Consider the following 22932-nt stretch of genomic DNA (forward strand, 5'->3'; position numbering starts at 1 on the left):
TTTCAAGGCTTCTCAAGATTTTTATTTAGATGGTTTGCACGCTATAGCAATAGTGATATACTAAGAAATTTTTATGCATATTATATAGTGTAAATTGGCGCGGCATCATCAACAATGACAAGAGAATATATATTTGTGTATATTGCCATTATTATTATTATACATTTTTTATAAATATACTACTATTTTTGCCTTTTTCGTGCTTTGGACTTTGGACCATCGCATCGCTTCGAAAATCCCTTTCGCTCATATGATACCTCTGAGATTTTGACTGACTGCTATAAAGGACTCTGCATATATAATAACCTATATATATATATATATATATATATATAATATTTTCCACGTGTATGTATTTAGTTAGACGAATTTGTAAACACAGCGAATCACCTCGATTTATACACCGAGCAAGATCGACCTTGCTTGCTTGCTTGCACCTATACTCGCTTGAACAAAAGAGATTATATATATATAAGAGAAAGAACAGAAAGAAAGAAGTCTGCATTTTATTAGAGTACATATAGACGATAATTCTCGTAGGTAGGAAATTATAGGAGACTGTGTTTGATTGTTGGCCTATCAGGCGTTTCATGCACTCTACGATATAATATGTTATACGAGAGTTCAGTACTAGCAGTAGTATAGTAGTAGGATTCGCCGTATCGATGAAGACGTCGCTTCCGAGAACTTTACTGCAAGTTATGAGAAACGATTTAAGCGCAAGAATTGTATGACATTGTCGTAGGAAAATTCCAAGTTGATTCGAGCACAACGTTTATAAGAATGTTGGCGCGTCGAGAGGATCTTACACACACGTCGTTAACAGCATTGGACGAAACACGATGACGTACTCGAGTGTGGTTTGTCATTTGAATTTTGGTAAGAGGGTTGGTTGGAGTATGGTGGTGGAGGAGGAGGAGGAGGAGGAGCAGAAAGTATAGCCCTTTGTGTAAAAGAGAGATGCAATATGGTGCTTCGTGCAGGAGTTTTTCGAAAATGTCTGATCTTTACGATTGATGATTTGTAGATGAACGGGATGTGCGTGTCAGGAAATACCGGAAGAGGTGGGATCAGTGGTGGAGGGGTCGTTGGTGGTGGTGGAGGAGTTGGTGGCGGAAGTGGCGGTGGCGGTGGTGGTGCAATGGTCGGTGATGGTGATCGGGGGGGAGGGGAGTTTGGTAACGATAATAACAATAGTAGCAGCGGTGGTAACAACGGTGGTGGTCGTTTGAGCATCGCCGGATCGTTGGAGGTGCGCGCTCCGCGGGTCCAGGGAATAAGAAAGTTGCAGAAATGCCTGAGCACGACCACCAGCCATTTCGACCCCGACACCGCCACATCCGGTGCTCTATCGGCTAGCTCGCTCTTCTACGCGCAGCGCAGCACAGAGATGCGTAATTACCAGGCCCAGTTTGCCGCTCAGCCATCCCTGACTTCTCAGAATGTCCTCACCAACACCAGACAATATAGCAGCTTCGGTAGTATTCCCCCTTACCAGACTTTTCTCTATACTTCTTTTATTATACTACTCTTACTTAAACCTATATAATATATTATAATAATGTGATAATGCAATAATAATAGTAGCATTGCATCTCGCATAAAATGCATCGCAGCACCGCATCTCTTCTCTACTTCTATATAATTCTTCATCTTCTACTACGTCTCTCTTCAAGCTCTTCTCTCATCTTCTACTATCAAGACTGCATATACAATATTATACACATCGCTTCTCTCGTGTCTCTCGTCATCCAATATCTGCATCAGCGTCTCCTCTTCTTTTTCTTCTTCTTCTTCTTCTTCTACTTCTACTTCTCCTTTCTCACAAAGTGTACACGTGCTTTTTTTTATACTCCATTGTCTCTTGTCCAATTCTTCTCAATTCCTCCTCATCCCCTGTGCGATAAACCTTTCTTCTTCCCTCGTGGATCTTTTCAGATTTTCCCAAGTCAAAACGAGAACGTTTCTCTCTTCGTTCTTTGATTCTCCCGGCAAAAAGCGAGGATTCTTCACTTTCTCTCTATCTCCCCTCACTCTCTTCATGCATAATGGCAAATATCAATGAACAGCTGTATGCATTATTTGTGCTTTTCTCGAAAAAAATTACTTGCCGCTTGTCGCTATTATCGTGATATTTCATCTCGACACACAATAGCACAGCTCTATCTATGTGTCCATCTGTATTGCTCTCTTTCTATTTATCTATTCTTCTCTCTCTCCCTTTATTTTCCATCTCTATCTTTCTTTCTGTCATACACACACACACACACACACGGGCGAACTCACGCAAATTCACAGACATACACTGTATTTCTCTTTCTCGAACTTGCTGCGGTTTACTCATATAGTTATATCGCACTGCACCCTATTTATAAATAGGAATCGAACTATCGAAATCACCTTCTTCTTATTTTTGAACGGCAAATATTTCTTTCGTTTTGCTTCCTATATGTTGATGTGAATTCGACTTGCACCCGGGTATATACCAGCGATACCAGAGACACTCAGCGACGCGCATATTACATCGTTCCAACGGCTTTGAAAATTAGCTGGAAATTGCTTCGGATATCCGGGAATAACTGCAGGGGATGAACGTGATTGAAACTTGCAGATGCTATTTGCGTACTCCACTCGTAGGTGCATGGATTGTCCGATAGATACAGCACTTCCGCTTATCAAACGAGCGTAATCAGCGACACTCGTCTCTTCAATGGCACACAAATTTTACGTATCGCTCTATTCAGAACTGTCATTTTATTTTCTTCCATATATATATATTGTTATTCCTTTCTTTCACACGTATTTCTCAATATAAGATAACCTGCACCACAGGTGACTCTGTCGTGTTGTTGACAGTCGCTCAAGAAAAAAAAAGAGAAAAAACCAAAACACATGCATGATTAATTATCGAATAATTAAAAAAACGTAAAAAAAAAAAAGAAAAAACAGGAGCATACTACCATATGTACCAGAGCGAAACACTCTGGTTCATACGTATAGCTATATTTTGGAGACCATTCTCCTCCACGACTCAGGACCAAAGAGACGTTCGATGGGACGAATCGTTGAAGAACGATCCTTCGACAGGATTGAATGCAATTTTTATTAAAGTCTGTGTGCATACAATTGAAACACAACATAGATGTCTTCATTGTTGTCGTTGTATCGTTATTGTTCTTGTCGCTGTATTATCGTTATTGTCAATATTACTACTAGTATACTACTACTAATTACTACTATTGCTATTACTACATCACCGCTGCCATTACTACCCACTCAACCTTATATTAATTAAATGTCCACTTTGATGTGTATGTGTGTGTGCTACAAATGATTATTATTCATGATACATGGTCTTTACACGATGCAAGTAGACGTTAAACCTGAAGAGATACACATCCGAAAGTTATCATCGAGTCAAGCATGCTTCGCATTGTATATATGTCTATCATTACATAACGTACGGTAGTTGGTAAGATGAAAGCCCGACCCTTTCTCCTGTGTGTAATCGTTGGATTTTTTTGGGAACGCTGGCCGGGTAGATAAATTCGAGGGTTCGTTCCAACGGTCCCGGAGCTCAAGCATGTCTTCTCTGGAGAACATCACCACCGAAACCATCAGCTGCCTTACATTTGCCGATTCCTACACGAAAAAGAGTGGTAAAGTTATCGTTTCTCCTTAAAATTCTTTTAAATATCACCCCCCCCCCCCCCAATTCTTCTCCCTTTATTAACAACATCGATGCAATGATTGGGTTTTTCAGAAGCCACAGCTTTACCAACTTTATGGATTGGAACCTCGCTTGGGTCCGTACAAACCGTGGTGTTCAACGCACCTGCTCAAGGAGACAGGCAAACTAATCCTCTGGTCGTTGCTACTTGTAGTGAGTATATAAATCTACAAAAACTACGATGATCCACAAAATTCCTCAACATTGTCGCAACTGCTACAAATCTTTATAAATTTTGCAGACGGATCAACGTTCAAATTGAAGGGTTGCATTCTATCGATGTCTTTCTTGGATTGCAACGGTGCTCTCATTCCATACTCCTACGAACCGTGGAAGGATGAGAACAACGATGGAAAGGATCGAAGTGAGTGGAATGTTGTGATAGTGTGTTATATATATATATATATATATATATATATAGAGGTTGTAGAGAGAGAGAGAGAGAGAGAGAGAGAGAGAGAGAGGACGCTTTGCGCCATTGGTAAACTCGATCGTTTGTCTGCAGAGTCTCAAAAGAGCACGAGCAGTCGGATGTCACCGTCGTTAAACACGCAAGCGACAAGCGGAGATGGCTTTGAGGATCGACAATTTGTAGTGCTGACATCCGAGAAGCAAGCAAGGGTCGTGGCCCTGCCTTCTCAGAACTGTGTCTACAGGCAACAGCTGGCCGACACTCACATTGTTATTAAAGCAGAAATTACATCGCTCAAAGGTACATCATTCTCGTGGTTGCAGCATATACATGGCGAACGCTTTGAATATTTCCTTCCGCTTTCGTAATAATAATAATAGTGATGACGATGCTCTCCTATTTCCAGATAATGTTTGCTTGGTCTGCTATGTATCGAATGGCCATATAACGATTTATAGTCTGCCTAGTCTGAGGCCACTTATCGACGTCGACTTTCTACCTCTTACAGATTTGAGGTAAGACAACGATCGATTGACCTTGAAAATATGCTACATCTGCGCGTATAACGTGGCACGAAATAATCCTCGTTTAGAAGAGAGGACAATGTTATACAACTCGACTGTAAACATTGTACACTGACTACTTAACAGAATGCTATAAATAACAATTAGATTTGTGAAATGATTACGCAAGACAAATTTGCGGATGTGGTCCTTTCTTTCGTTTCATCCTGAGGATCGATGCACCAAATTGACCAAATTCTTAGCAATTGCAATTGGAATGCGGTTAGCGATACGTCACACAGCAAGATCTCAGGATTAACACGAATTATGATAAATTATTAATATTTGATTAATTTACTAGTTACTCTTTTCTATTGCGTTGAGAAGCGCACACGTGCAACGTAGAACAGTAAACGGCACAATGTAAGAGATTTCCATTTAGTCTTTTCGAAATACTATATACTTGCTCCCCTTACACACATTCTTACCATTATTCCGATCAAGTTTTTTCAACACGACACACGCTATAGACTCTCAAACGAAACGTCACTTTTATTTTGCGAAATTAACGGAGCAGCCCTTTGATCCCTTGCCGAGAGTCGCATTATTGTCTCGTTTGGTTTGCGTTCGAAAACACCAGCCGGATGCGCTCGAGGGACCTCAGCTATGTGACTCGGTGCTGTATTAGGTATATATATGTGCATATGCCTGTGCGAGTCGGAGCGAGGTCTTCCGAGAGTGCACCCGGCTGGCATTTCCGAGCCTACCCTCGAAAGAGCGATTAAAATCTTTCGGTTCCTCCATTCAGCTATATACCAGATGCGTACCGATGCACACTCATTCAATCAGACATTAACTAATGAAATCTTAAAACGTACTACTAATCTGACACAATCAGTTTTCAGCATGCTCTTTTTCAATAAAATCTTATATGCACGCGTTAACCCTCAACACGAATAGGGCATGTTTCATGTAGAATTTTTAAAGCACCGATATATTGCACTATTTTCAAATCTTCCGGTTTGCATCAAAATCTACTCGGACTATTATGTTTCCGTGTTGTGCTCTATACCAATGCATAACTCTTGCACAATTAAGAAGAAGAATAGTTGTTCAGTCATCTCTGCCATTTTTCTTTTACAAAGGTGTCGTTTATTTCAAGAGCAATGTCACGCTAAATCATTATAATTACGATACAATCATTTCGACCGCTTGTCCTCCACGCCTACTGTTTACGTGTATTACATGCTGCCTACTTCTTTTATCGTCAGAAGGAAGAAATTTTTCTGTCCGAGATCGCGTGGGGATAGCTATTGCGAGGGGTTAACGTCAACGAGCTTTTGTCTCGAAGGGGCAAAAATTGAATAAAAAACCAAAGAGCTAATCCTATATAATCTTACCTCTATTATGTTTCGGCAAAGAACTTCTTTTCTCCTGTCACTGTAATCTCTAACAGTTTTCAGACTACAAAACATGGCATTGTAGATCCCATGTTGTCCATATGGGGTCATCAACTCTTTGTAAATGGCGATACCGATCAGTAAGTCATTTATGGAATAAGATTTTCACATTTAGGGTGACCAAGTATCTCACGAGATATGTGCTATATTCTTTCTTTCCGATCATTGACTAAAATTCATTGTTCTGCCTCATTGATTGCTGTAAATGCACATTTTACTCCTCACTTCATTCTTATATTATATATTGATAACTCTATCTGTACATTGATATATATATATATATACATACATATATATATATTACTCTGGTCACTCTATATCCTGACAAAATACTACCTACCATTATACCTATAACAGTATACAAAATGCATTTTTCGTGTCGATATATTACCATCCATTTTACTGTATCTTTCTCGCCTTTCTTTAAACTAGACTCTATCTGACTTGCTTATAAAACTTGCATTGATTTTCTCTAGTTTTTTTTTTTTTTTGTCCAAATGTAAACTTAAGCAAGCTTCGTGCTCTGATGCGCGCTAAACGCAAAATACCCAAACCGTGTAACTTATCCTCATTAATCGCTCCGACAGTTCCCGGCAAATATCGATCGACCTTACGATTAGTCTGACGTCTTCCAACTTGCTTTCAGAATCGCGAAAACTCTTTGCTTTAGTAACAGAGGCCACGGCTTGTATCTCTCTTCGCCAACGGAAATCCAAAAGTTCTCCGTGTCTACTGAATTTTGGTAAGATTCATCTCCTCCCGTTACTCGCTTGACCAATCGATAGTTTGGATAGTGGAGAGTCGTTAAATTTCATTGTTCGGAATTTGTTTTTCAGTGCCGAATTAACCGAGATGATGGGGGATTTGTTCATTGGTCACGACATGCCGGAGCCTCCCAAAGAGAGCTTTTTCAAGGGTTTGTTTGGAGGTGGATCCAGAAGTTTGGATAGGGAGGAATTATGTGAGTATGAATGGAGAGGATGTTGTCGCTGTGTTGGGTTTGAAGAGAAAGAAAGGATTAAAGGGGAAATATATTGTGTTTCAGTCGGAGAGTCGAGTGGTAGAGCTTCGAGGACCATAGCCAAACATATACCAGGACCAAACGCAGCGACCGAGAGTCTGCGTGAACGCGTTAGTACAGCCACAGGCGACGTGGCTGTAGCACATCAGATGGTAATGGAGCGTGGTGATAAATTATCCCAATTGGAGGAGCGAACGGGCCGCATGATGTCGGAAGCTGAAAACTTCTCTACGTCTGCACATGGCTTGATGCTCAAGTACAAGGACAAAAAATGGTACCAGCTGTGAGAACGTTAATCGCCATACTTTTTGAGATGCTATGCTGGCTATACGTGTCACCATTTAGCAAGAGTCGTGCAATAATCAGCCAGGATCTTGTCGCGATATGTAAATCCTACGTAAGAACACTGTCTATCTCTTCGGCAAGGATGGAAATATATTTGAGAATCTTCTAGAAACATACGAGCAAAAATCTGACCTTTGCGAAAGGATGATATCTTCACGATGCGCACATTTTTTCGATTAGGATTAACAAAAGAAAAAAAAATGAAAATAATATATTTGAAAATTAATAAGCGTGACCTCTCAAATATGTACCTATAATCTCTAATATACGATAAGAATAATATATTTAAGATGGAATCGATAAAGCGGTTACGATGGAGAAACAGTTAATGCACATTACTATACATACTACATTTAAGTTAAATGATATATATGCGAGTCAATACGTGCAATTATACTATATATAATCTCATTTTTATCGATGGCACTCGTTGATTCATTCGGACGTCCTGCGAAGTATGATTTCTCGCATTTCCAACATCCACCTGGGTCAGTCCCTTTGCGTTCTCGTTAAGTTGATTGCTTTCGAAGCAAATGTTAATGTGGGGAAGAAAATGATAAAACTACGCAGAGATATTATTCCGAATGCATTGACAATAAATGTAGTAATCAATTGAAAGAAATGCATATTTGAGACAGGGATTGAATGCTGTGAAATATATATTTTATTCACGCTAGATAAAATTTGTCTTGGTGGGGAGGCAGAGCGGGGAGAGAGAGAGAGAGAGGGAGAGGAAGGAGAGAGGAAGATAGGGACAGGGGTGTCTAGTTGTTAAAATTGTAATTACCGCTAGACGAGAGCTATGTATATATAAAAATGATAGACATATACACATACATATATACACATATACAGTAGGAATAATTATGCGTTCTAAAAATTGTTTATATAATAATAAAAATAATAATATGTTGTAAGTTACGTTGTATCAGCGGTAACGATGGATTCAATTGAATGAATCTTTTATGCATGCGAGTTTTTGACGTGCAATAAACCACTATAGTTTTAACCTTATTAAAGACAATATGAGCCATAAGTACGCAGTCGATCTACATCTACTCGCACAAATGCATGAATTATGGGGCAGGCGTGCTGCATCAATAACGAAAGTTTAATTGAATTTGTCGTAGCTCTGATTTGTCGTAAAGCTTCCATAGCAATAACTGTATAGTCGATGTTAATGGTACTAATCACTCGTATGATTATATTATGATGCGTCCTGCAGAAAGTTACATAAAGTATACATTCTTCGCGTAGAGGTTCGACTTTGTGTGGTATAATTTTTTTCTCTTTCTTTGACAATACGTGCGTACATGCATACATATATACAAAAACCATACATACACCTATATTATATACATATGAATATACTATTATAAGCAAATGAAAAATAATGGAACTTGTCCCGCGAATACTTCTACCACGGGATGTTTTCACTATCAATTATTAGTACAAATCTTGCAAGCTCGTTTCTCCGTTCGAGACTTGTAGACTATGAGAAAGCATATGACACTGAGATTTTAATATGTTAACAAAAAAAAAAAAGGTTACAGTTAATATGCAAGAATTTAGTACTATTTAGTTAGTGAGTAACGTTTTATTTATAATAGGTTAAATACTTTTCACTATCGAATCCTTCAATACATTATGCATAAGATTAGTCTTCTGATAGATCTTAAGTGAGAATGAAGATGCTGATGCAGCTACCAAAGGACTTCGTATTAGTCAGAGCGGCTGATGGTGATAAATAATTAAGAGTTTTAGGAGGAAAGAAATAATGCAAGTCTTTTTTCCAAGTACACACGGACAGTTACGCCTCTCGATTCTTGAAAGCTGTACCTACAACTTGTATCGTTCAACTATAAATATAATTATGTTACGCGCGCGTGCATTGAAATATTATTTTATCGTTACAACAGCTTGCAGAGAACTTTAATTGTCACCGTACGAAGCTCTCTTGCTTCGAAGGAGAGAGAAATATTATTAAAGAGTTGTCTAAAGTCAAACGATGAGTTTTCACTAATTTTCACGTCGATTACGTTTCCAGTAAACAGCATTGTCTCTGATATACTTGCGTGTAATAGCGGCGATGATTATCATACAGGGAGATATTTCACAATATTTTATACTAATGCGAAATGGAGAGTTACTTACATCTTTACTAAATTGTTTTAACAAATAGATTGTTTAAAGTGTGATATAAATATGAAAATTTAATATATAAATGATTAAATGGAGGTGATTAGAAATTTAAATGGATATAACATTATATATGTATATACATATATATAATTATATATCAGAAATGCACATTTTAAACGATGGAAGTAGCTTGCGTCTACGGACGTTTTAACCAGGCGAGGGTGTGGATGGTGAAATAAAGATTCTTATTATAATATCTCGCTGTAATAATAATAAAAGGAAGAAAAGGGCGAATGGAAACGATGTACTTTTTAAAGGATTCGAGTACTTAATAATGTCATCCGATACTTGTACGACGTAACAGGTTTTACGAGCTCCAATCGGAAGCTTAGTTTTTCAACTATACTATAGTAGTTAGCAACGATCCTTCTTCTAATAACCGTTATAGTTTATACTGGTAGTTGGATGGCATTGTCGCACCATACGCAACTGAACTATTGTTCTGATGAATTTTAACAAACAAATAAAAAAAAAAGATAAATAACGAAATAAGTACAGAACTTTGGTCACCCAAATATCTGCAGACTTAGACTGTTGAATATATATAAAAAAAAAAAAGGGAAAACTCACTAAATAGAAGAACCACATATTTTCTTTACTAATGTGAAAACGCTTGTCATTGCTCGCTACCTATTTGAATTACAAAAAAAGTGGCGTTTTAATTTACATGAATATCATAATTTTCTACTATCCTGTAATATACTTTATTGTTATCGCTATACTATAGTTTCTACGTAATAACTTGTATAAGACAAGCTCTCAATGAAGACATTCCCGTTAAAGGAAAATTCATTACTGTTTCTAAGCTCACTTTTTTCTCGCAATTTTGTCAACGAAATTCTTTGCGTTTGACAAACATTACGCTCAGTTTCTTTTCCTTATACGCATAGGCATACAAGCACTTGTTAAAATCAAAGATCCTAGATATATATCATACATGCAAATGCAGGATATTCTCGAGAAAAGCGCATCAATTCGAGAGAATAATTACGTAGCGCGGATAGAAATGATCCAACCGAGAAGCGTAGTTGGATGGGGAATTCCCATTGAATTGTGTTTCCTCGTGCTCCATGCTGTAGCTATTTTCAAATTATCGGTGTCGCCTTGGAACACCCTGTATGCAGGTGATGTACATATTTTATATGATATATATGTATACGTATATATGTATATAAATATGTATACACATTTGTATGCGCATTTGTAGGTGCAACGAGTCAATTTATGGTTTAATTTTCTTTCTACTGTCTTTAAGTAAAACTACGTAAATGTAAAGATCTGGCATTGATTGTTCATTTCCGAATCGCAAAGTCTAGATAATAGCCAATATTGTCAAAGTGTCTCTCGGACGACGCAGGCTGTATCTTGGCTTCAATTAATAAATGAGTTTGAACCGAATGAAAAAAAAAAAAAAAAAAAAAAAAAAAAAAAACAGTTGTTATATTCTTTTCTCCATGACACACGAAACGTATTTATATATATATACCTCTATATAGAGCGTACGATCACCAGATTGGTATCGCACGAAGAGTGCTATCAGTGCTATTGACGTGCTCGACGTATTTAATTAAAATTAATTTTCAAATGGAGCAAGTAGTGTGTGTGTGTGTGTGGAAGGGGGCACTATACATCGCACCACGCTCCTTCGCTTTCATACCTTTGGGAGGGATGAGCACTTTTCATTCTGAATTGAAAAATAATGAGAATTTGCCGGTAGAGCAGACATTGCCGTCGGGTACAGATACTCGCGGCTCGCCTACGAGTGGAAGGAATAGAAAGGGGGAAAAAATCAATTTACAGGAAGACATTAACGGTTAGTTCCAGGCAGCTATCAAAGACGCTGATCAAACTGACAACGGACCCTTCCGGACGGGGGGTACTGTCTCGTGGAGGCCACGACTACCGCTTCCTCCGAACCATGCAGAGGCCCTTCAACATTTTCCACGGCTCGTTTCTCACCCGTCTCGGTGCAATTTTCCTCCGTTGCACGACCACGCGACCTTCTCGCAATGCCTCTTCATCAATAATGTACCCTGTATATACGTAGATCGACACTGGTAACTGCTGATTGGAAGTAAAGTGGTTCTTCGCTGCTTTAAATTCGCGAGAGACTACTCGAGAGGCGTTAAAGCAACGTGTATCCGATTAGGCGGAGGATATCCGGTGATGCTGGCGTTGCCGTGGCAATCTATCTTGGCTCGTGCAATAAAATGTAAATTTAAGAGCGGCTATTCGCTTGGCCCAATATCGAAGCCTAAGTTTTATGCTTGTTGCAGGATCACCTCGGCTCCACGATCGCATTCTCAGGAATATAAGGCCGGTGCTGCGTCGAGGTTATTGACTGCTCGATAAGAGTAATTTATGGCCGATAATTCTCGCCGAAGCAATTTTCCCCGAGGACTGTGTTCGGCGCGCGCGTCCGTCCGTCCGACTGTCCCTTCGGCGCTTAATCTCTTTCTTTCTTAAATTACGAATCGCTGGGATTCCGTAAATAAGGTGGAAAAGCCGTGGGCGCTGGAGAAGAACTTTTGACTAATTGCGAGAAAGCTGCCGGTTAGGTTGCTCTGAGCGCGGTGTATATATATATATATATATGTATAGATGGGAGGGGGGACTCGGCGGCTGCTGCCGCACTGGCCCATTTCCTAATGTACACTTTGAGAGCATCCCGAGCATCTCCCTCCCGCGTGCTTTTTCGTCGGCCGTTCATCATTCCGAGACTAATCTCTTCTACTTGGAGTCCGCTGACGCATCGTTTGTCTTCTCCGCGGTCCGCGCTCCGCCACCAGGCACCAGCTTTTCAATGTCTGTGCTGCTGCCTTGCAATCTCACCGATGGAGTTTAACGATGACCCCTTACCACCTTCTTTTTCCTCGATCCTTCCTTCCATCTCTCACTCCGACCCCCCCCCCCCCTCATCCTCCTCGCAATCTGCAAACTCCACGCTCTTCCCAAACATTTTTTCGTCCCGAACGGAGAGATTCGCTCGGATCGAAGACTATTTCTACGACGATAATTTACAGAGTTTTCTAAAACGATACTCGATCTCCGTTACGTAAAATCGTAACGTTGGGAGGGAAGAAGAAAAAAGGTTCGCCACTCCTCCGTATCGAGGATCGATAACCCGGACGACGTGGATGCTCGGGTCCCGTAATTACCTACACTGAAAACAGATGTCGCTCCAAGCACTGTACAAGAGGGTCTCTTCTCTCCCCCCGTTGAGAATAAGATTAATAAACGTGTCAACCGAGCGTACTTTACGCCAGTTTTCAGTGTCTCCCGTACCGGAGCGACCCATCAATAAGGAATATTTTAATTTGCCGTTGGTCTCTCAGCTATACTTTTTCAGCCCGACGACTCGTTACGAATAAGTAATTCGGCATGAGATACGTGAGGGGGATGGAGACCGGGTAAAGGGAGGGGGGAGTGACGTTGGAGAGTCATGTATGCATTATCCTGTCTAACGAGGCGAATAGGTCAAGTGGATGAAAACGACGACGCGTCGTTTGGTTATAAATCAGTGAAAGGGCAAGCGGGAGATCAACGGCATCGGTGACGTTGACGACGTGGCCGCTGATGCTTTTCAGCTTCTCAAGCATCTGCTTCCGCTTTTTCTTGCAGCGACAGCGGCGTTGCACGCATACCGCAAAACCGCAATCGCAATCTCACCCCGCCTTCGACCTCGAAAACGTTATTGCTTTATTCATCGCACCGAACGTTTCAGTCCCGTGCAAAATGATGGCCGTGTCGAATTATCCCTCGGTATTATGCTGATTAGCCGCTGGTGACCCTTCGTTACCACGTTCGCTCATTATCGATGCCTCTCCTGCATTTAAACCGGTGTGTGACACGCTCGAATAATCGACTATTTATACTGGATATAATTCACCCAAGAGTGCGGTGTCGACACTAAAATTCACTCATCTTCGTTAATCGCGAAGGGAGATTGGAATTTCTTGCTCGCGACCTATTTCGCAAAATTCTCACCATTTGCGGATCCTCGATGTTGTTGGGTGAAAAATTGATATGCTTTATATCGTTACCGAGATCACACTTTGGGACGAATTAAAGTTTCCACAAGCTTCGTACACGCGAGAGGATAATTTACGCTTGTTCGCGATACACCGTGCGAAATTGGAAAAAGTAACACGGGGGATATTCGCAAGGGGGAGGGGGAAATATGGTATATGACGCAATATATTCATAGTAAGAAAAATCTTGTATTTCAATCGAATTTTTAAGCAACGACGCAGAGTCGTCTCTATCATAACAACGATAAACAATCAAACTATCAATGAGAAAACAAATGTTCGAATAATGTATACCTTTTACGCTTGATGCTTTCTCTTTTCTTTTACAGAATAAAAGAGTCGATCGATGAAATCGGAGATAGTGATAAAAATATATGTACAGAGAATATTTTAACGCTCTACCGAACGTCCGTCTATCGATACAATAAAATATCGTCGTCATGACTATTAACTATAGAATAATTATAATAATAATAGCGCAGGAAGATCGGTAAAGTGTTAAAACGACGATAATATACCCGTGCTGTTCGGTAATAATGCGCAGACGCAAATTCTTTGTACTGTGCGCGACTGGAACGGTCGCAAAAACACACTTTGGTTGAAAAGGAAATTACTGTTAAGAGGACAGTACGGTAGTTTAGGAGAGAAGTAGACGGACGAGGAGTTAGCACACACTGTATCTTAGAATAAATAGTATACACCAGTAGAATTACACTGCCTCGTATAATATGAGAATCACAGTCAATCATCAACGATCTGCCTCTCTCTCTCTCTCTCTCTCTCTCTCTCTCTCTCTCTCACTCGTCATTGTCGAGCGGAGTTTACGGATGCATACCGGAAGTGGCACCGAGGCGCGGTCCTCCGTAAAAGGGATATTGCGAGTAGTAATGAGGATGAGGATGGGGGTGGGGTGGAGGAGGGGGGAGGGGCAGGCCCAGAGTGGAGCCGAGGGAGACGTTGGGCGACGGGGCCGGCTGCAAGAGGGGGGGAGTCAGTCCCTTTCCGTAGGGATGGTAGCGAGCGGTCGGCAGAGGACTGAGCGGCGGCGTCAGGTAACTCCTGGGGAAGAGGGGATGACTCGGTGGTAGCGGAAGTGGGGCGGCCGAGAGGAGCGACAGCGAGAGCGCCGCGGCCGCAGCGGCCGCGGCTGCGGCCCCCGTGCTGCCGCTGGCTCCCACCCCCACCGGGCCCGTGGTCCCACCGGATCCACTGGCGTGGCTCCTGAGGTGCTGCAGCAGCTCCTCCGAACTGGCGAATCTCTTGCCGCAATAAGCCGTGTCCGCGGCGATCCAGTTGCAAACGTAAGGCAATTGCGAGGCTGCAGCGAGTGCGGCCAATTGCGCGTGGGCTTGGGCGTAAGCGGCGGCTGCCGCGTATCCGGTGCTGCTGACCGCCGTCGCACCCGTCGTAACGGGCTTCTGCTCGCAGTGAAGACAACCGGCGGGACAGCTCAATGCGTGGCTCGTTGCGTTCATCGGGCAACTGGTGCAATAAGGCTCCCTGCAATCCGTCATGGCCGCGCCGGCTCCTTTCAGCCGTCCTCCCACACCGTAGCCCAGATAGGCCAGACTCCCGCTCTTCGAGTGATCGGCCTGATGCAGGAGGGACTCGGTCGTCGTGCCCGCCGCGACACTGGCTGACGTCACACTCAACGTCGCGTCCCCTCCCATTTGATGGGCATAAGGCATGTAGACGTTGCCGTTCACCGGTGACGTCCTTGGACTTCCGTCCACCTCCAGGTCGTTCTCCATCAAGGAGGAGGAGGGACTCGTCCTTGCCGCGGCGAGCGAACCGGATGTTCTCCAGCTGGAGGAGCGTTTACCGGAAGTCGAGGCTGTCTTCGGCGTGGATCGCTCGTCCTCGGCATTGGTAGACTTCTCTCCGCTGGCGCTCGATAAACACGACTCGTAGGGCTTGAAGCTGCTGCTGCTCTTGCCAGACTCCACCGACGTCGATGTACTTGATCCGCTCGGGGACGACTTCTCCCGGGGATGATCCACCGACGAGGCTTTCGAGGACTTGGAGCTCTTCTCGCCCGACAAGAGCGAGGAACTCTTGCTCGACGGAGGATCCGCTCCTATCTGACTGCAGGTTTGAGCCAGCAGTGCCAGTGGGCTCTTCTTCGCGTCCAACTGAAAATCAAATCCCAAGGATCAAGCTATGCCACGTATATAGACATATATATATAGTAAATTATACTTGTTGCTTCGAACATTGGCGAAATTGTTCGGAAGACTCTACGCACAGGCACGCATGGCAGTTACGTGCCTCCACCGTAAATACGACGGAGAAAGTCAAAGTTTCGCTCGACGTGCATTCTCAAGGATGTAAACACGGGCCTGCGAGCGCTACGTACAAGGTGCGTACAGATATCAGTCTTGTATTACGGAATTGTGTGTATGATTTATGCCGGACATAAATCAGAGCCCGCAGACGCGGAGAGTTTGCCTGCCAGCACTTTCCGTTGCTGTTTTGAAAATAGATTAACGGGAGTCAAAGTGCGAGAGAGCGAATGGCGTCTATACGCCGCGGTCCAACGTCGGTTCTCCATTACCGCGGCTCTATATATACACTATTAATAAAGATGCGCGAGAGAGCGAGGAATTTCTCTGGACTTACCGTCGTTGGCAAAGGCGTGAGATATTCCGGACGGAGGTACTGATTAGCACTGGACGTTAGCATCTTGAAGTCGTTGATCCTCCAGAAGCTGTTTGTCATGTGTTTATCACCGCGCGTATCAGCACAGCGATCGAAGGATCATCCTCGCGAATCTCGATTAGCTCGAGTTGTCCGGAATCACCCGAGCGAAATCCAGGAGTTGCTCTGCACTTGGACGACGAGCCTCGACATCCACGGAGATGCACGCGCGTAAAATCCTCATGTCACGGGGAGGCTCGCTCGCGAGTCTCGGTGTGTTCGGAACGTCCAACCGGAAGCGTGTGCACGGCTCTCGGTAGGAAGGACGTATATATCGGGTAAATTCACACGCGCACGTGACAAAGCTCGAGTCACGACTGAATTCTGAAACTGAATCGCGCTTTCGTGCTTCTCCGAGATTTCCCCTTCTCGCTCTCGGCTCGACTCGGCTCTCTTCCCCCACTCCCCGTTCCTGAAGCGACGAGGGAACCTTCGAAGCCCGGGAAGCATCCCCCCCCCCCCCCCCCAGGTCAGCATCGAACCACACCACCCTGTGTATACATGCTAGTGTGTGTGTGTGCGTCACACGACGGACACGGATATACGGGAATGATGCGCGCAAACCCCTCCGATAACCCCGCGTATTCCAGCAGCAGCACCAGCACCTCGTTCCATTTCCTAGCCGATGACGGATTGACGAGAGTGACGCTAACGACGCTCGCCCACTTATATACCAACCCATTCCTATGCACACACACACACTGGATTCCCATCGAGAAACAGCAACTCTCCGCTACCGATCGTTAAATCGACTGCGAATCGCAAACACTGCTAATTAAGTAGTATATAAGTTATAAGCTCGCTGTAACTCAACTCGACCGTCTCTCGGGCCAGAGAATGCCGTGTTTACAGCTTTATGGCGACTACAAAAAATAATGACGCTTTACAGCCTCATTCCTGACACGGTCGCTTTGATCTTGCCGCGCGCGGCTCTGAGAAAACAAACAATCGCATTGGGTTCGTCTCGTAGACCAGCACCTAGACCCAGGGACTACCTGAGGAGCGGAGTTTTACGAAATTCTTCGTGAATTTCAGCGACTCGGTGGATAACGCACTCTCTTCATCGTCGTGAACGTAGATCGTGTCACTGGGTGATTCAACGAAGGAGCGAGGAAGGTTGCGCACGGGGCGAGACGATTTGATGGCAAGTGCTAATTATTAGCGTTAGGATGGTGGGGAGGGGGGGGGGGGGAGGTGGGTAGAAGAGGGAGAGTTGTATTTAGTTTTGGAACGAGCGGATCTTAATGTTTCTGTGCGCGCCCCGTCCGTTTATCCGGCCAATGGCGCGGCCGCTATTGCTATAATAAAGCAGTATATACGAAGAGTTTCCTCGGAAGCGCATTAGCGGCGTTATTAGCGCTAGTTAGAGGATACGCTTTGACGAGAGACGAGAGCGCTGTATAATTATCGGTGTGTCTTCTCCCCTTATACATGTGCCCTTTCCCTTATTACAGCGTTGCGTGGCGCCATAGGAATGGCGGAGCGACAAATATTACGTTTAAAACGTGGAACGATTCTGGTATATCGCTGGCGCAGGGTTCGTGAGAGAACGTTACGTCGTTATCAGTTATCGGTAATAATGGCTGCTGGGCTATAACGCGTTAGAACCAAAGGATTTATAGGTCTTTCTCACGCAGTTACGCTCTCTCTCTCTTTCCTTCAGACTCGAAAACTGCGTCGTCGCGTGGAATTGGAAAATTTGGGAGAGAGAGAGAGAGAGAGAGAGAGGAAACTCTGGATCTACACTGAAATAATATATATATATATATATAGAAAATAGAGAGATTGGAGGATGAAACGGCACAGCGCGATTACGACTAATCCATCGGAGTTTCGTAGAAGCACGAGGAGCATATGGCTCGGCACGTAATTTCTTTTACGTGACGTAAGCCTGCTGGACTGTGGTTTTTTTCTCCTTCCGCCATGACGGCCGGTTCTCGTCAATCTTGCTCTTGGTCTCGCACCCCCCTGCTCCCCTTTCTACTCTGCCGATTCTTTCGACGCATTCCCTCGCTCCGAGGTGTCTCTTCCTCGCTACGTGTACGTGTCTCTCTCTCTCTCTCTCTCTCTCTCTCCCTTAACTCGGCAGGCGTCCCAGAAACGAGAACGTTATTTATGGGTAGTCGGTTTGCTACTCGGCTGGCGTATTCTGTACAAGGGCTGCACGAAATCGACAGCTGTCGCCTCGTTCGGCAGCTCCGTATATCCATCTTTGCCCCCACCTTCGCATCGAGACGGGGGTATAGTGCTCTCTGCGTCTCCTTACCCCCCCCCCCCCCCCCTCTTCCTCCCAGCCAGTATAGCGCGGCGCTTAACAGTTAAGTTTGTCGTCGCGCACTTACCCGGCCACTTAGGTGTGTCGTATGCACGCGCTTTGCCTGCTTGCTTGCTTATCCAACGGCGAAACTCGCGCGCGAGTTGGACGGCTAGCGAACACGTGTGCCACACGTGTATATATAGGTATATACACACCGCCGAGTCGTTATTTACGTCCTCTTTGTCGGGCCATCGATAAAGCGAGCTTCTAGAAAGGCTTGCGTGGCGTTTCACGGCGTTGCATGGCGTTGCATGGCGTGGTAAAACGCGTATTGCTCTCTCGCGCTCCCCCCCCCCCCCTCCCCCTCTCGTGTTTCGCGGAGAGGCACATAAATAATGCGAGCGCAATTTCCCATGTAATTGATGGCGGAGGGCGCCCCCTCCCCCCTTTCGCCCCTTCCCAGTATAATGCCGAGTGAACTCTCCGAATGTTAGGCAGAGTCGGGCGGTCGGTGGGGCGTAAACTCGACAATGCCTTCGTCACGGCGCGCATTGTTTGCCACCGCACCGAGAGTTGCGCCCGACTTGATTTATCGTCCCGGTACTCGCGAGCCACGCAGCCCTACGCAGTCGTACGCAGCCACGGATGGCCCCGCCAAGAACGTGTACCGAAATTTTCCCCGAAGGATCGTAACTCGCGAGCCTCGAGCGCACCACCGAGTGCGGTACGATTGACACCTGGGAGGAGAGGATAGGGGGGGGGGGGTTGGTACACTTGGAGGGAGAGAAGAAAATTATACGAACCCTCTATATATATATCGAGCAGAAGCAATTATATCCACGGACCGATGATCCGATAGAGCCGTTTTTGCTATATATACGTATATATATATACATGTAGGAACGAGTGGAGAGTCCGGTTACACATCGAAGGGGTTAACCATCACTGTATACCATAGCTATATACATATAACCATGTTCCGATTGGAACGAATGACTCAGGCAGATTTACCACTCGGAGCTCGAGAGACGAACGATCGTACGGGGAGGATCGGTGGCTCGACTGTTCCGCTGGAAATTCGATCATTCTTCGCGGATGGTTCCGCGATTAGAAAGTAATTTGATCGGAGAGAGCGATCGATCGATCGGACCTTGGAAAACTCGCGCGATCAGGGAATCCCGTGTGTAGGCTGTGGAATTAGCGTTGGATGAATTTGAGAAGTGGAGCTGCGTGGATGAGTGTGCGTGCGTGTGTGCGGGGGTCGGTTGAATGGTAGAAGTGGTAATGGCCGATAAGCGAGAGGGCTTGTTTATGAGAATGCGGGAACCGTGTAACGGCGAGCCGTAAGGTAGCGCGGGGCCTCTGGCTGAAACGCCTGAAACGGGTGAAACAGGCCGAAATACCCCCCCGATGGCTATAAAACCTGCGGAAACCACGCAGCCATCCGCCTGTCCGCCCGCTGTCACATACGCTCTTTCCCCTTTACCAGGAGTTACGAGGCTGTAATTTCACTCGGTCCCCGTCCATTTTTTTTACGCACTCTCGGTTACGCCCTTCGCACACTTTTCCAAAGCAAAACTTACGAGCGCCGAAGCTTTTTAGAAAACTGTTAGCTGCTTTCGCAGACGCGAGTAATTCGCCGTGGAGCGTCTCTTCGGGGATATCTCCGTGGGACGCTACGTCGTCGTTCCGTTTGTCAGGACAGGGACGTTGAATCCTCCCAGCGATATAGCGCACTCCAACACGCGCATGTATATAAGCTTATACCGGAAGCCCGATGAAAAGAAAAGATTTTTATCGAACGTCTATATATATATACACATTATCTGTCAGCCAAGATTATAAAAGACTGTTGCGCGTGGTTCTTCGAGGTGGCGAATGGCCTTGAAATTGTCGGAGAGAGGAACGTGGTAAAGCGATTGAAGCGTGTCGAAGGCGAATGATTAGACTATAGAGAGAGAGAGAGAGAGAGGGTAGAGCTACAGGGTGTTACGGATTGATTCCAGGACAATAAAGAATTGACAGGGGCTGACTTGGCAATGGTGTACCAGAGTGGTGGTAGGGGGGGGAGGGGGGATTGGTCGAGAAGGACCGGAAACGAAAGCTGTCCAAACAGAACTTGTCGTTTTCTGGTGACAAAAGGCATGCACACACACACACACACACACACACACACACACCAGAATAGGAACGCAGAGGCAGAGCGTGGCCCGGACGGCACTCTGGGCGACTGACGGACCCGCAGGATAGACGGAGCGTGACAATCGGTACATAATGACTGGTGCGCGCGTGAGAGCAGCTGGTCCCTGCGCTCGTTCGGTGCTTCTCCTCTCTCTAAGAGAGACGAGAGTCGCATGAGCGACTCTACGACGGCGCATCCAGTTAATGTCCGAAAGTGTCAAAATGAAATATTCGAGTGTCGAATGTGCACTATGGGCGTGACTGCAGCAGGAAGCCACCAAAGGAGGGTCTCGCGTGCGCCACTGTGCCTTTTACTCTACATCTACCTATATATGTGTGTATAGGATATAAATACATAAAGGTCCTTTTATGCGGCGTCTACGGAATTTATTGCGGTGACGTCGCGATATATCTCAAAAAGTCTGATGCGCGAGCCAACGAGATTCCAGCTTGGAAAATTGGCCCGATGCTTTTCGCTTGATCCTTGTCAAGTGCACCGACTGTATGGTTCGTAAGGGTAGACGAGAGAGAGAGAGAGAGAGAGGGTCGTCGGTAATACGAGACTCTCGTGTCGGTAAAGCATAAGATTTTACGATTTCACGATTTTACGATTTTACCGGAAGCAAGAGTTATAGGAGCGCGCTTGGATAGCTTTTGAAGACGAGTAGTGCGAGCGACGTTGCCGCGTGTTTGCACAACCTTTTAGCTAGCTACTGTCCAGAACCTCGCTTCTGAATCGCGTAAATAGCTTGAGTAACCGCGCCGTGCGGTTTCTGCCTACACCACCCATTAGCACTTGCTCCCTCGCTACGAGACCCCCCCCCCCCTCCCTCCCGCTCTTCTCTCAAACCCACCGAAATATCACTTTGAGCGTCTCCACGCTTGTACTCACACTGGTACGCGCGTACGTCGACTCTCCCGACTCACGACGAATCCGCCTAAATTCTACGATCGATCAAACAAATTATACGTAGCACGCCTCTAATAACCAGCTGTCGCTCGTTCTTTTTTCAACGCATTTATTCGGACAGAGTAATCCTTCCTACGTGATTTTTTAAATATCACCGAGGCAACGCTGCGATATAACTGATGCTATAATCAATTGGCCAACTCAGCTTCCTCTTCAAATTCCTCTCCGTTATATATATATATTATTTTTCAGCTGTTGGGATAGTAAATTGACGCTAATAAATATGCCCAATAAAACCAGTCATAAATGTATTGCTTCTTGCAGCAAGAGATAGAGATAGAGATAGAGAGAGAGAGAGAGAGAGAGAGAGAGACTTGGCAACATTATCAATATTGGTATACGTACCGTATAATTCAGGTAAGTAAGTTATAGCAGGGAGAGACGAGTCTCTATATAGGCATATTGAGGAAACATCGTAAACCTGCAATGCAACGGAGAGACGATGACTATAATTATAAGAATGGAAAGAATGAAAATTCGTTAAGTTGGCGAGTATCCAGCAGGAAGAATCTCTGGATCCTACCTGCCGATGGACCTAGCGAGAAAATATCGGTGGTTTCGGAGTATATAGTCGTGTTTGGAAAAATGTAGATATTCGATTTATCAAATGGTCGCGAAAAAAGGTGTGAAATTTTTCCGTCGAGGCGAAGGATGGAATTTTGGTGTTCTTCGCTCGCTCTTGTGGCGTCGACGGTAAATCTGTGAACTGCCGGATGGTACTGGGAGGAGTAGGAGGAGGAAGAGGTGGGGGGGGGGGGGGGGGGTGAAAGGTGCAACGTATCTTATCGTAAACGTCTCATAACGGGGCGTTGCGGCAGTAACGATGCGTGACACACGACGACGTAAAGCTATGCCCTGCGGAAGGCTCCGTCTCGTAAAGTTCGGGCCCTATTCGCCCTTTGGCCCTATTCCGCCCTGCTCGTGCTGCCCTCTTTATCCTCACTTTATGACGTCATATAAACGCGCGCGCGTACTTTCCATATATATACTCTCCGCCACAATCACACAGGTTATAAAGTGCATTTGCACATTCCACGCGAATTTAAGAGTGAGAGATCCGCGCCTGATTATACGCGCATATATATTTTATACTTCCGTCTCTCTCTCTCTCTCTCTCTCTCTC

At 44.6% G+C, this 22932-nt stretch overlaps 2 protein-coding genes across 8 annotated transcripts in view; one reads left to right on the forward strand and one right to left on the reverse strand.

The window, feature by feature from the left end:
* Positions 1-10238, forward strand: part of Tomosyn (syntaxin-binding protein tomosyn) — a 30777-nt gene extending 20539 nt beyond the window's left edge. For 4 of the 7 annotated variants that reach the window (XM_066732904.1, XM_066732905.1, XM_066732906.1 and 1 more), the window contains 9 exons: positions 3534-3659; positions 3764-3883; positions 3972-4094; positions 4236-4442; positions 4549-4657; positions 6102-6185; positions 6752-6847; positions 6942-7066; positions 7151-10238. In XM_066732904.1, coding sequence (XP_066589001.1) covers positions 3534-3659; positions 3764-3883; positions 3972-4094; positions 4236-4442; positions 4549-4657; positions 6102-6185; positions 6752-6847; positions 6942-7066; positions 7151-7413 — 1253 coding nt within the window. In that variant the 3' untranslated portion in view covers positions 7414-10238. Of the gene's footprint in view, positions 1-1027; positions 1479-3533; positions 3660-3763; positions 3884-3971; positions 4095-4235; positions 4443-4548; positions 4658-6101; positions 6186-6751; positions 6848-6941; positions 7067-7150 lie in introns of all 7 variants that reach the window. The other 3 variants (XM_066732908.1, XM_066732910.1, XM_066732907.1) reach the window with 2 other exon arrangements.
* A 3641-nt stretch (positions 10239-13879) lies between these two features.
* Positions 13880-16750, reverse strand: LOC136776709 (zinc finger protein Elbow-like). Its single transcript, XM_066732465.1, has 2 exons — positions 16324-16750; positions 13880-15836 (listed from the first exon to the last, which is right to left on the reverse strand). The coding sequence occupies exons 1-2, from the start codon at positions 16420-16422 to the stop codon at positions 14526-14528; spliced, it is 1410 nt and encodes a 469-aa protein (XP_066588562.1). The 5' UTR covers positions 16423-16750; the 3' UTR covers positions 13880-14525.
* Between the last annotated feature and the right edge of the window lie 6182 nt (positions 16751-22932).

This window comes from Prorops nasuta, unplaced genomic scaffold, assembly GCF_024137725.1.
Source record: "Prorops nasuta isolate Cenicafe-Biocafe unplaced genomic scaffold, Cenicafe_Pnas_1.2 PNAS00010, whole genome shotgun sequence".
Taxonomy (NCBI): Eukaryota; Metazoa; Arthropoda; class Insecta; order Hymenoptera; family Bethylidae; genus Prorops; species Prorops nasuta.

Excerpts from the sequence above, each read along its gene's own strand:
- LOC136776709 (XM_066732465.1), bottom strand. The coding sequence starts at position 16,422 with ATGACAAACAGCTTCTGGAGGATCAACGACTTCAAGATGCTAACGTCC. Across the intron at positions 15,837-16,323 it reads TCACGCCTTTGCCAACGACG|TTGGACGCGAAGAAGAGCCC; the intron begins GTAAGTCCAGAG and ends TTTGATTTTCAG.